The sequence below is a fragment of the Crocuta crocuta genome, unplaced genomic scaffold, assembly GCF_008692635.1.
Source record: "Crocuta crocuta isolate KB4526 unplaced genomic scaffold, BGI_CrCroc_1.0 scaffold48, whole genome shotgun sequence".
Taxonomy (NCBI): Eukaryota; Metazoa; Chordata; class Mammalia; order Carnivora; family Hyaenidae; genus Crocuta; species Crocuta crocuta.
In genome coordinates this window covers 10162753-10176425 of record NW_027533089.1, presented here as the reverse complement: position 1 = coordinate 10176425, position 13673 = coordinate 10162753, and the positions used below count along the sequence as shown (strand labels likewise).

The 13673-nt window shown below is 38.7% G+C and overlaps 1 protein-coding gene across 4 annotated transcripts in view; it reads left to right on the top strand.

The window, feature by feature from the left end:
- The window catches only part of RPAP2 (RNA polymerase II associated protein 2), a 106256-nt gene that overhangs the window by 78473 nt on the left and 14110 nt on the right, over positions 1-13673 (top strand). For all 4 annotated transcript variants that reach the window (XM_077746013.1, XM_077746012.1, XM_077746014.1 and 1 more), the window contains one exon: positions 11699-11848. In XM_077746013.1, coding sequence (XP_077602139.1) covers positions 11699-11840 — 142 coding nt within the window. In that variant the 3' untranslated portion in view covers positions 11841-11848. The remainder of the gene's footprint in view (positions 1-11698; positions 11849-13673) is intronic.

Here is a 13673-nt window from a genome sequence, read left to right as displayed (position 1 = left end):
TCAGGCAATTCAAAGGCTCAAATCTGAGATTTGAGTTCATCTTTGAAAAGTGCCCTATTTATTTTGGTGACATTTCCATCTTTGTAATTATTCAGAATTGAAAGCTGACTAGTTGGTGTTTCTCTTGCCCTTATTTCCCCTATCTACTCAGTTAATAAGTCCTGCCTTTGTGACTTCTCTTACCCAGTTGTTTTTTTCCTTTCTCAGTACAGCTGACTTACATCAGGCTTTCATTACTTCCCTAGATTCCTGCAACTATAGCCTTCCCAAACAGGTTTCCTTGTGATGTGTCTCTTCTTTCAACTAGTCCATCTTTTCTCCACCTGTAAGAACCATTTCACTAAAGCTTAATCGTGATTAGGGCAGACTTTTGTTCAGAAACCTAGTGATGCCCCAATTCCTACCATACAATTTTTCTTGAAATTTGAAGCTCTCTTAAAGTGGTCCCAAACTGCCTCTCCACCTTCTGTGTTCTTAAATTGCATCCACTGTTTCCCCCTACAGACATCTTTGTTAGCACTCTGAACTGTGTTTAAAATGTCTTTCCTCTTGAGATCTGTCTGTCCTAGCCTCCAAGGCCCAGTGCAGATGCCACTGCCTACTTAGAAGCCTTCCTTCACCTGCCAGAGGTTGAACTATCTTCCTTGTATAAATTCCTATAGATGAGACCTTTCCTTGTGACTGTATTATCTTCAGCTTTGTTTTATAGTTGTTTATGCAAAGATGTCATTTCCTTTGCTATTCAGTTTCTTCCAGCTGTGTAAGTAACAAGCATAAACGTAATCAGAACTACACAAATTTGTATGGTTGAGAAATTTACAGTGGTTCTCAACATTAGTTGTACATTGGACTCACATAGGAAGTTTTTAAAAATATCAATAACTGATTCAAAGATTTTAATTCATTGGTCTGGGATGGGGCCTCGGCATACATATCTTTTTAAGTTACCCAAGTGATTGTAATTTGTACAGACAGAACTAAGAACCGCTATCCTTAATTCTAGGGCAATTATTAGTGTGCTAGGGCTATGCTAAATCAGTTTATTGAGCTATGTCTGCCAGAATTTGCGTGCTTCATGGCACTTCTTAGCTTTCTTCTGAAGTTTTCAGTTAGGTTAATGGCATTGGAAGGTACTTTTTGGCTGTCATAGAGAAAAGATGAATTAGAAACAATAGACTTGTCGGTTTTCATCAGCACATTTTATTTTGTAATGACAGATTTCAGAAATTATTTGAAGAGCATATACAAGTAGGCCTTTGAAATAATAAAGTATACTCAGTTCTTAAAATGAATCAGACATGTGAGCTTGTGTGGTATAGTGGTTAGAAGTGTGGACTAGTGGGAGTACTTCTGGGTTATTTGCTCATCTCTTACTGACTGTGACCTTAAGAAAGTCACTTGGGCCTCACCTTAAGAGTTAACACTTGCTGCAACTTCACAGAAAGGTTAAAGACCAACCAGTTAGTTTCATAAAGAAAAAAAATCTTTTTACAAACTTGGAAATCACTGATGTTTCATATGTTTGATTCAGGAGTTGAGATCTTGCTACAGAGGGAACAACTGGGGAAAAGAACTGGCATTTCTTTGAGGGAAATGAATTCATTTGCTCTACTTTAGAAATCTACTCACCACCCATTTTAAAGTATCTGAATTCCTTTTCAGTTGTAAAGCCATGTTTCCTGTCTACATAAAAACATCACCAGCAGTTTAGGAAACTGCCATGAGGTAGTACCTCTGCCCAGGACTCAGTCCATGTTGGTATATGTGGGAAAAGAAAAGCTGTTCCTCAGGGATGGCTTTTTGGTTCTTTCCCTGTACCCAAGTGTGTTTTGTTACTTCAGGGAGGAAGCCAGGGGCCACATTTACACAAATGTTTTTACAGAATCACTGACAGAGTTGAATATTCTTCTTCATTCTCCCTAATGAGAAACAAGCAAGGTGGAAAAAGAGTTAACATAAGAAATCCTAATTACTTGCGTGCTAAGGAGCCCTGAATTATACATATAAAATTCCTTTTCAAAGTTTATACTATAAACTTTTTTTTTTAAATCTGAGAAATGCATTTTGCAAAATATCTTGGGTTTGTGTGAACCCTCAAATTTCTGAAAATAGATGACATTGTGACCCACTGTGTTACATACTGGTCACAGCTTTCTTTTGTTTCAGTTTTGAGTGTGTGTATGTGTACAGACAGAGGTATTTTGGTTTAATCCTTATCATTTAGCACTTGTTCATGTAGAGAAGGAGAGAATATCCCAACCCATTTTTTAGTAGAAGATAAAATATGGGTGAAGTGACAACTGTTAGTGCAGGAAGAAAGGAATAATGAGACTTGATTGGTAAGCAAGATGCCTTTGTGATAAAGGTGTCCAATTTTAGCACTATTTTTAACCAGTATGACCCTGGATAAACCCCTTACTCTGTCCAAACCCTCAGGTACTTCAGCTGTCAAAAGGAAACTTGCTGGATAGGTTGAGACTAATTCCCACTTGAGGAGGTTAAGTGGGTGATATAGGCTTATAAAATAAGACTATGCAGTTAAACTTCATCTTTTAGAGTGTACACGTACCCAGGCCGTTAGTAATAAAGATACCTCACCTGTCCCAGAAGACTTTTGTTTTTGTTTTATTCTAAGCCCCCAAGGGTCAAGTATTGTAGTTATCTGTTCTCTTGTAACTGGCAAAATGACAAGCCGTGTCCATGCATGCTGCTTGCCTTCTCCTTCCCAGCACTAACTTCTGAAGGATGAGAATAAGTGTTTAGACATTTCTTTTAAGCCCAGCATAATCTTTTAGCAGTCTCTGCATGTTCATCACCTTTATGCATGGTAATCAGCAGAACAGGTTTCCCTACTGCAACAGAACTCTGTGTGAACCCAGTAATTTCTCAAATCTGATAGGTATAGAAAAGTATGTGGCTTTTCACTTCCTGTCCCTTCCTCCAACCCCAAACCATGCTTTCTGGTGACATTTATTCACATAGACATTCTCAAAGCTCTTTCTTCTCTTAAGACTGTTGACTTTGAGGAGTGTTGTTCAGTGTCATTTTATAGCCTACCAGTTTTGATTCTGTGAGTTTGGAAATCAATAACAAAGACTCAGGAAATTCTAAGAGTTGTTGATTTTCTCCTAGTTTTGAGGGCAAGGTTAAAGGATGTTTGTGCTATATCATTTCAAGCAAGTGCCTATTTGATTTTCACACATATCACCCAGATTATTCAGGAGAGGATAACCCAGACTGTACCATGATTTCTATGGTTCCAGGACCTGCATTATGTGTTATCCAGGGAGAATGAGTGCAGTGAGTGAAGCAGTAGGTACAGTGATGGGGAGGGCCTTTTAAAAATTCAGGGTCATTATTACTGACTTTAATTGCACTGCAGGAGATGGATAGTAGAGTTCCCTCAGTTGTTTAGCTCTACTGTTCACTAAACCACAGCTTTAACTCTTTATGTAGCTTTCACTGTTGAGAGGATACAAACCAGTGACTCACACAATTAGAGGGGACTTCTCAGGCATAATCAAGCATTTGTACACCTCTAGGGGTGCCTGGCTGGCTCAATCAGTGAAGCATGTGATTCTTGATCTTGGGTTGTAAATTAAGCTCCACGATGGGTGTAAAGACTACTTAAAAATAAAACATTTTAAAAGTTTGTACAGCTCTATATCCTTCGATATAAGAGTTTTTCCTAAATGCCACTTTTTATTTTAAAATATCTCCCTTCTTTCACTTGTCAAACTTTAAAAGTCCTCTCACTACTGTGTATAATTTCTTTTAAGCAGATGTTTGATAGTTCAGTAATAACAAATGAAAGGTACTTGTCCTAACCTGACTTGCATTCTCTTTTTTTTGAGGTGTAGCATATGGGGAGCAGTCAGCTAAATAAAGGACTTTTCAATAAGATGCATTTTGACACTTGGCTTTTTGCTTTTGTTATACCATTTACCATATGGTAAAGAACTTCCTATATAAGATTGCCTGTCTTTTCAGAATAGAGATTTGAATCAGTGGAGTTTTAAAGAGAAGCTTCCCTTCTCATTTGTGATTTATACATTGCAAGGTATTATGTTGTTTTTTCTAATTATATTCTCAAGCATAGAGACTGTGGTAAGCCATACTTTTAGTGTCACCTTTAGAGGTTTTATTCCTACTTAAAAGCATTTGAAGGAAATAAATTGAAACATAAAAATCTTTTGTTTTTACTTATGACCAATTACATTTTCTTTTGATTTTTTTTTAAAGTGATTTCCTGTGTCATGGCACCTAAGTGGCTCAGTCAGTTAAGTGGCCAACTCTTGGTTTAGGCTCAGGTCATGGTCTTGCAGTTGGTGAGTTCAAGGCCCATGTCAGGCTCTGTGCTGACAGGGCTAAGCCTGCTTGAGATTCTTTCTTTCTCTGCACCTCCCCTGCTCTCCCTCTCCCTCAAAATAAATAAACAAACATCTGAAAAAAACGTATTTCCTACATAAAACACACAAATACCAACTGGAGTGTATTACTTTTTTTTTTTAAGTAGAAGTAGTCATTTGGGCTTTACTTATTTAATATTCACTACTACAAATTTCAAGACTAGAATAGAGGCTTGAGTACCTTTCAGTATGTAATAGGGATTGGAGTTCTTTCATGAAAAAGTAAAAGAGATAAGTGATTAGCATATCATGATTAATAGTGCACAGATAAGGAGTTAAGAGGAAAGGAAAAGTCTGGGGAGTCAGTTAAATAAAAAAAGGGGGGTGTTAAGATCCTGAGATAGTACTTCAAAGATAACATAAACATGATTTTATTTTGTGGCATCTTTCAGGTGGGAAGTATATTGTTGTTTTGAAGTCATGAATTTGGACAGTATGTATATTCTGGGGCAGTACATTTTAGGAAAACAGAAGCTAGAAGGGGATTTAGGGATGCATATCAATCTGAATAAGGAACAGTCAGATGGCATTCGTGAGGAAAGATTAAAAGAACTTGGAATTAATTGAGAACTATTTTCAAGAATATGAAGGAATGACTTTTAAGAGCTTGCCCCCAAAAAAGTTCTATGAAGGAAAAAACAAAATTCTGCAAGAGACATTTAGTTTATATATAAGGAACAGTGTCTAGAACTTAGTTTGTTATCCCTTGAAGCATGCTGCACACAGAGGTGTAGAATCCCCCTCTTTCAAGATCATAGAGGTAATTTATTTGCAGTCTTATGTAAAGGGATCAAACCACTATGTTAAGGAAGGATCAAGTGTGTTTTCTTAAATCATTTAACTCTTTTTCTTTGCATTTTTTTTTTTATTGAAGTATAGTTGACATACAGTGTTAAATTACACTGTCCTCACCACAATTATAGCTATTATCTGTAACCACACAACACTATTATAATACCATGGGCTATATAATACCTATGCTGTAACTTTTATTTTAAGTCTATTTATTTATCTTGAGGGAGGGAGAGAGAGAGAGAGAAAGAGTATGAGCAGGAGAGGAACAAAAAGAGAGGGGGGAAAGATCCCAAGCAGGCTCTGCTCTGTCAGCACAGAGCCTGACACTGGGCTTGATCCCACCAACTGTGAGATCATGACCTGAGCCGAAATCGAGTCAGGCACTTAACCCAGATGCACCCCCCCCCCATGCTATACCTTTTATCCCTGTGACTTATCTCTTGCATCTCCCACTTCCCCTCACCCCCCTCCCCTCTGGTAACCACCAGTTCTCTGTATTTATGGGTCTGTTTCTGCATTTTGTTTCTTTGTTCATTTGTTTTGTTTTTTTAGATTCCACATGTAAGTGAAATCACATGTTACTTTTCTCTTTTTCCACAAGTCTTATACCCTCTAGGTCTATCCATGTTGTTGTAAATATCAAGATCTTGTTCTTTTTTTATGGCTGAATACTAATCCACTGTGTGTGTGTGTGTGTGTGTGTGTGTGTGTGTACACACCCCATAATTTCCTTATCCACCAGTGTACACTCGGGTTGCTTCCATATATTGGCTATTGTAAATAATGGTATAGTAAACATAGGGGTATTTAACTCTTTTTGAATTAATATTTTTGTTTTCTTTGTGTAAATACCTAGTACTGGAATTACCAGATTGTGTGATATTTCTATTTTGATTTTTTAAAGACCTCTATACTGTTTTCCCCAGTGGCTTTATAATTTACATTCCCACCAATATCTCATGAGGGTTCCTTTTTCTCCACTTTGTCTCCGGTGCTTGTTTTTTTTTGTTTTTTTTTTTAAGCCAATCTGACAGGTGTAAGGTGACTCTTTGTAGTAACTCTTTGTAGTTTAGATTTGTATTTCCATAATGATTAGTAACATTGAGCATCTTCTCATGTGTCTGTTAGCCAGATGTGTATCTTCTCTAGAAAAAGTTTTCTTTAGGTCCTCTGCCCGTTGTTTAATCAGGTTGTCTTTTTTGGTGTTAAGTTGTTTAAGTTCTTCATATATTTTGGATATTAACCCCTCATCAGATCTATCCTTTGCAGATATCTTCTCCCATTCTTTTGCCTTTTCATTTTGTTGATGGTTTCCTTCATTGTGCAAAAGTTTTTTATTTTGGTGTTGTCCCAATAAGTTTTTCACCACCGAGTATGATGTTAGCTGTGGGTTTGTTATATATGGTTGATTAAGTTCAAACACATTCTGAAAGCACATTTTTCCTCTTCCTCTTCATGTTTAACATATATAATGTCATATTTTACATCTTTTTATTTTCTTAGTCCCTTAACTGATTTTTAGATATAATCAATTTTACTACTTTAAAAAAAAATTTTTAATTCCAATATAGTTAATACACAGTGTTATATTACTTTCAGGTATATAAGAATAGGGATTCAACAATTGCACACATTTCTCAGTGCTCAGTGTCGTTACAAATGGCAAGATTTCATTCTTTCTTATGAGTGAATAATACTGTGTGTATACTTCTTTATCCATTCATCTATTAAGAGCTATGTAGGCTGCTTCCATAATTTGGCTATTGTAAATAATACTGCAGTAAATATAGGAGTACACATATCCCTTCAAATTACTGTTTTCTTATTCTTTGGGTAAATACCCAGTAGTGCAGTTACTGAATTGCAGGGTAGTTCTATTTTTACCTTTTTGAGGAATCTCCATACTATCTTCCACAGTGGCTGCACCAGTTTGCATTCCCACCAACAGCACAAGGAGGTTTCTTTTTCTCCATATCTTTGCCAACACTTGTTGTTTCTTGAGGTTTATTTTAGCCATTTTGACAAATGTGAGATGTTATCTCATTGGGGTTATTTGCATTTCCCTGATGATGAGTGCTGTTGAACATCTTTTCATTCATCTCTTGGCCATCTGGATGTCGTCTTTGGAGAAATGTCTGATGATTTTACTACTTTGGTTTTGGGTTTTTTTTGTTTTTGTTTTTTTAATGTGGGGCTTCAACTCATGACTCTGAGATAAAGACCTGAGCTGAGATCAAGAGTCAGATGCTCAACTGACTGACCCATGCAGGGGCCCCACTACTTTTGCCTTTCAATGTTCATACTAGCTTTTTTAATGATTGATCTGCTACCTTTACCATAGGTTTGCTTTACTTATGAAGTTTTTTCTTTCATAAATTTCTAATTATGATTTTTCTTTTTTGCTTAGAAAGTCTTTTTAATATTTCTTGTAAGGCAGGCTTAGTGGTGATGAACTTTAACTTTTGTTTGCCTGGGAGACTCTCTCTCTCCTATCCTGAATAACCTTGCTTGGTAGAATACTCTTAGTTGTAGGTTTTCCTTTCAGCACTTTGACTATATCCTACCACCTCCTTCTGGCCTGCAGAATTTCAGCTCACAGCTTAATGGGGTTTTCCTTATATGTAACAATTGCTTTCTCTCACAATTTTTAAGATTCTTTCATCTTTGACATTTTAACTGTTATGTGTCTTGGTGTAGATATCATTGGGTTCATCCTATTCAGGGCTCTGTGTCCTGGACCTAGATGTCTGTTGCCTTCCCCAGGTTAGGGAAGATTTTATCTATTATTTCTTCAATTTGTCTGCCCTTTTCTCTCTCTCCTTCTTCTGGGACCCCCTATAATGTGAATGTTAGTACACTTGATATTGTCCTAGAAGTCCCTTAACCTACCCTCATTTTTAAAAATTTTTGTAGTATTTTGTTGTTCAGCTTGGATGTTTTTCATTGTCCTGTCTTCCAGATTGGTGAGCCTTTCTTCTGCATCCTCTAATCTGTTGATTCCTTCCGTTGTATTTTTCATTTGCTACTGTATTCTTCAACTCTGATTGAAGAGTAGTCTGTGGCTTTGTTGAAGTTCTCAGTTTATCCACTCAAGTCCAGTGAGAATCTTTATGACTATTCCTTTGAACTCTGCTGGTCTTGGTTTCACTTGTTTCTTTTTCTGAAATTTTGCTTTATTCTTTCTTTTGGAGCACATTCCTCTGTCTCATTTTGTTTGACTTTCTAGGTTTCTGTGAATTAGGCAGAACAGCTGTTTCTCCTAGACTTGAAATAATGGCCTTGAGTAGAAATAGCTCTGGTGTAGACTGTGTTTGTGACTTTAGCTGTCTGGCTGATGCTGTAACTGGTATAGGCTGGGAGCTGTGAGGCATTCCAGGCATGTACCACCCTGGCAGGGTGGCTGGAGCCAAAATGGGCAGCAGGGGTTAGAGGGTGGGTGGGAGGGGGTCTCACAAAGCACTGTGCATAGGGCACCCTGGCAAGGTGGCTGGAACTGAATGGGCACAGGGCGCCCTGGCGGGATGGCAGGAGCTGCTGAAGCAGGCGTGAACAAGGTAGTCCTGAGGCACTCCACACAGGGTGCTCCTTGATTGAGCTGAAGCAAGTGTAGGCCAGGGGGCGAAGGCCCTCCATGTGAGGAACACCCAGGCAGGATGGCTGGAGCCAGGAGGTCTCAGAGCTTTCCGCATTTGAGGGGTCCTGGCAGGACAGCTGCTGCTGAAGCTGCTGTGGGCTGGGGAGTCCCGAGGGCACTCTGTGCGGTAGTTGACCTGCTGAGTCATGTAGAACTGAAGCAGATACAGGATGATTTGTGCCCGTGTTGCCTTGACAAGACAGCTGGAGCTGTAGTGGGTGCTGTCCAGGGGTGGTTCAGTGTGCACCGCACTGTGGCTATCTTAGGGAGACAGCTAGAGCTGGTGTGCGTTAGGTTGCCCAGACCCTGATTTGGTACGTGCTGTGAAGGGGCAGTGGGGACATAAACAATGGCACTCACTAGTACCTTTGACACCATAGCTTTCCAGCAGCTCCCTGGCCCTTTGGTAGACTCCCTGGGGCTTATTCCTTTAGATACTAGCTATTCTTTTAATCTACAGCCTTTTTTCCTGTGTAGCAGGGCGGCTGGGGCTCCGTGAAGCAGCAGGCCAACTCCGATGCCTGTACCCTGCTCTTGTCTACCTGATGGCATAGAGAGGGAACATAAACAGTGGTACTGGCCAGTACCTCTGACCCACGGAGAGTGTTCGAACAGCTCTCTGCCCTTTATCAAATGCTCTAGAACTGGTTCCTTTGTATTCTAGATGCCCTTTTAAAGTGCGGCATTTTTTTTTTTCCTGTGCCACAAGGGCTGAGGTCTACTCCTGGTCCCTCAGTACTACTATCCTCCTCCACTGCAGATTGCCACATCGGGGCAGGATTCCTGGTTTTTATGTCTCCTTTGCTCCTTTCTCTAGGTGGTCCCTCAATCCTTGGTTGTACAAAAGCTGTTCAGTCAGCTCTCAGTTCTTTAGGAGGAATTGGTCTACATGGAGGTGTAGATTCAGTGTGTCAAAGAGAAGAGGAGCTGAGGGTCTCTTCTAAGGCACTGTCTTCCCACGTTTTTCTTTATAAACAAAATGTTTAGGTATATTTGAACACATAATGAAGCTATTATAATTTAAGCCCTGTAAGTTTGCTAGAGAAGTATCAGAAATATTCCTAAAATATTTTATAACTCTGGCACTTGATAGAACAATTTTCTTAAAAGCTGCTTCTTGATCTTATTTTCTGCTCTCATACGGGCACACAAGTTGAGAAATCTAGTCAACATTTACTTCTAATCTGACGGTAAGTTTTAAAACATACTCATGGCACTTTGAGAATTAATTGAGACTTTGTTTTCTATATGAACCAAATACTAGTCTCTTTGGAAGTCAGAGGAATGGTTTTGGATGTGCCGTGTAAGTACCGTTCTTAAATAACACAAAAGCTAGGTCTGTATGGAGTTGACATATCCGAGCTACCTCCTCTGACTTCTTGCTTTTATTTTAGCTAATGTTATCCAATCCACAGTAACTTTGGTCTTATTGCAGGGAAGGAGCAACTTTATACATGTGAGAAAACCCAGAGCTACTTCTGGTTTCCACCTTCACTGCAGGAAGATGCCTCAGGAACAGCTGGCCACAGATGCCTAAGTTTGCCCAAGTGCCAGGTTGGGTGGTCCTGTTTCCTGCTTTTGGGGAATACCTGCAGCCAAAGCTCAGAAGTGCTGCATTCTTCAGCTGTAAAGAAATATAGGAAAGATGGGGAAGGAATACACTACCGTGGTTTTCCCACGTAGAACTCTGGATTTCACTGCACTGTTAGGGTCATCTAGTCTCCACTTCTTGCTAAGATACCTTGAGAAATAATAGAGAATTTACCACCTCCTCAAAGTGCCAGCTACCTTTAGATAATTATGACAAAAAAGAAATCTCTCAGAAAATAACATTTTGCCTTCCACAGTCACTACTGTGGAATTGCCCCACTCTGATTCCTTGAGCCTTATTGATTTAAATCAGAAGGTTATTTTATTTATATTTGCTGTGCCTGGTGACAGTGACCAATGTTGGGGGGAAAAAAAAGCATCCGGAAGACCCTTATGGTAAGTATAAGAGCATTTAAGGATAAGGATAAAAGTATTTTCTCCCCAAAAGCTTTTCAGAAATATAACTTACAAAGGCTCTCTGACGCATGCTCTCTGGAAAGATGTATGTATGATCTCTCCAGACGTACATACAATTATATACTTAAACATGCTAAGTAGGTAATCTCAAGAAGAACATGACATGGTATATAATTACATATTATTATGTATTTTTTACATATATTATGAAAAATGGTCTTAATCTTTGGTAAGCTTAATTTTTAAAAGTGAATATTTAATGACATTTCATTGAAAATTACTTTTGAGACTATTACATATAATCTGTCGTATTTACGGAAATGCCTTGAGAGAGAAAGAAGCAGTGTTCCTTCAAAGGTTTGTATTAAATGCCTTATAAAATGTAATTCATCTATTTAGTGTTCTAAAAATAAAAATGTTAAGGTTTCATCCAAAATGTAATCCTGTTTATCATTATCTTTTTTTTCAGGCAATATAAATATTCATTATGGTTTAAAAACAATTCTCACTTAAAAGCTTCTTTCCACAGCCTCTTTTTCCCAAGTGGAAATACTTTATTATTTTCATTTCAGAGAAGAACTTGGTGGCTTTTCCTGGGGTAATGAAGAACATGTTACAGATTTAGGCTTGTAGGTTTATTTCCCTACTCAACAATATGTTTGATCTTTCAGTCTTTTCCTGAGATTTCTCCTCTGCTTTTATTAGTAAAGCCTCCTGTCTCTGGGAATTTTGTTAAATCAGAGAGTCTTCATCTCTCTGCTGTGACAAAATTCCCTCTGCCTGGTAGAAGGCAGGAGCCCCTTTAGTCCTTCTTATTTCATGGGTATGCATTTAATATTTTTGGTTTTTTCAGACTGGCCCCAATTCTTGGCATCCAGAAGCATTCTCAGGAAAATGTGGTGTTCACCCAGTTTATAGAGACTCTGCTTGAAGAACTACATTTAAAGAATGAAGACCTTGAAAGCTTAACTCTCATATTTAAAACCAGCTGTTAACCAGAATGGTGAGTTGGATTGTTTTGCTTTGGTTTGTTTTTTCATTTGTTGCCCATTTGGTATCTTTTTTCCTACTAGAAATATTAAAAACCATGGATAGACTTCAAGATAGCCTCAGTTTGCTAAGGAAGAACCTGGTATCCCTTTGTTCTCAGCTGCCCCAGTCACTTCCTGCCCACTCCTTTTACTTTCTGGCCCATCCTTGTTATTCTTCCTTAGAGCAATTGCAGTTAGTTCATTGTAATCCAGAAAACTCCCCAGTACCAGCTTCATACTCAAACCTAGATCATCCCTTATGTCCCATCTTACTCATTAAAGTAAATTGCTCTTTCCTGGAAAGAAACCTAACCACTGTCGCCATCCACTGAGAACATCCTCCCCCTACTTCCCTCTTCAAGAAAACCATTTCCAACACAGCCAATACCTTAGGCATCTCCCGTGCAGGTAAACTGGTGAATATACAAGTCTGACTTTATCGAATCCTGATCCTGCTCCCTGGCACATGGCCCTCCTTTACTCTCCCAGGTTCTTGCCTTTTCACAACTATCAGAGTGTCCCCTCTCTCATCCTGCCTTAATCATACCTCTCCCTTTCCTCCTCGTACGTCTCACTTCATTCTCTCAGGTGCTCAGATCAGTATCAATTTAATGTTATGATTGAAGAAATTTAGCCGAATTTCACATAAGACCCTCTCAGACAGCTTTTTAATTTTTAACTTTCCATTTCTTAAATTATACAAGCTTGTTTTAAAAATTAACACAGAATTGTATATGTAATTTTAAAAACGAAAATTCCCCTCCTCTGCCTCCAATTCTATCTACTTCACAGAAGCACATTTTATATATATATATATATATATAATTTTATTTTTTATAAAAACAAAAAAAACCTCTTCAAGCACATCTTTAAATATATGATAAGGAGAGGAATTTTGGCAGAGAAGAACTAACAGCATCTCTTTATTGTACCTGCTTGATGATTGAATATAAAGAGTCAGCAGTCACTACTGCCTAATTTATACCCATTGGCTGTTCAAAGGACCCTGCTCCTCTGAGAACGTTGTAAAACAAAGGCTTTTACTTAGGGAATGAGCTCAGGTTGGCCCGTGTAAACATCAATTCAGAGGCCCGTCTAAGAATATAGTGAAGTTGGAGTTTGTTTCCTTGAGCTTCAGGTAAAGAAAATAACAAAGAATGCCTTACCCAAAGAAGTCCTTCCTATTTAATGAATAATACAGTTAAGCATCATTTTTAACATTTAAAACATGTATATAAACAGGTGGTGTTAAAGTACTTGTGAGGACTTCTGACAATAGATGTTTTAAGTGGACTTTACTTACACAAATAAGGTAAACCTTTGCCCAGACTTCGTCAGTATTATAAGGGATTCTGAATGATTGGGCCCTCATTACATAATTTTCCCTATGAGAGACGGAGACAGGTTAAGATGGTGGAGAATGGGGGTGGGGGACCCTGGATTTTCCCCATCCCTCAAAAACAGGTGTATTGAGGTCAGATTACTTGGAACACAGGAAATAGATCTATGGAGTGGCAGATGTGAGGTGCGGCAGTGTGAACTGGGGGAGATAAAATTTATGGCAGAGCCAGGGAAGGAACCCTTATCTGTGGAGAGGCAAAAGGGAGAGAAAGAGAGGGGTTGTGAGTGCAGCACTGAGTTCGCACAAGAGGAAAACCTCTCTGGCCCATGGACTGGGGAGCCAGAAGTACTGACTATGCCAGTTCTTTTTCTGCAGAAAGTATTTTCTGCACAAAGTGTGGTACTTTCTCCAGAGTAGAGCCATGGTGAATGCTCTTGGGGAGGAGGGCGCTGGCC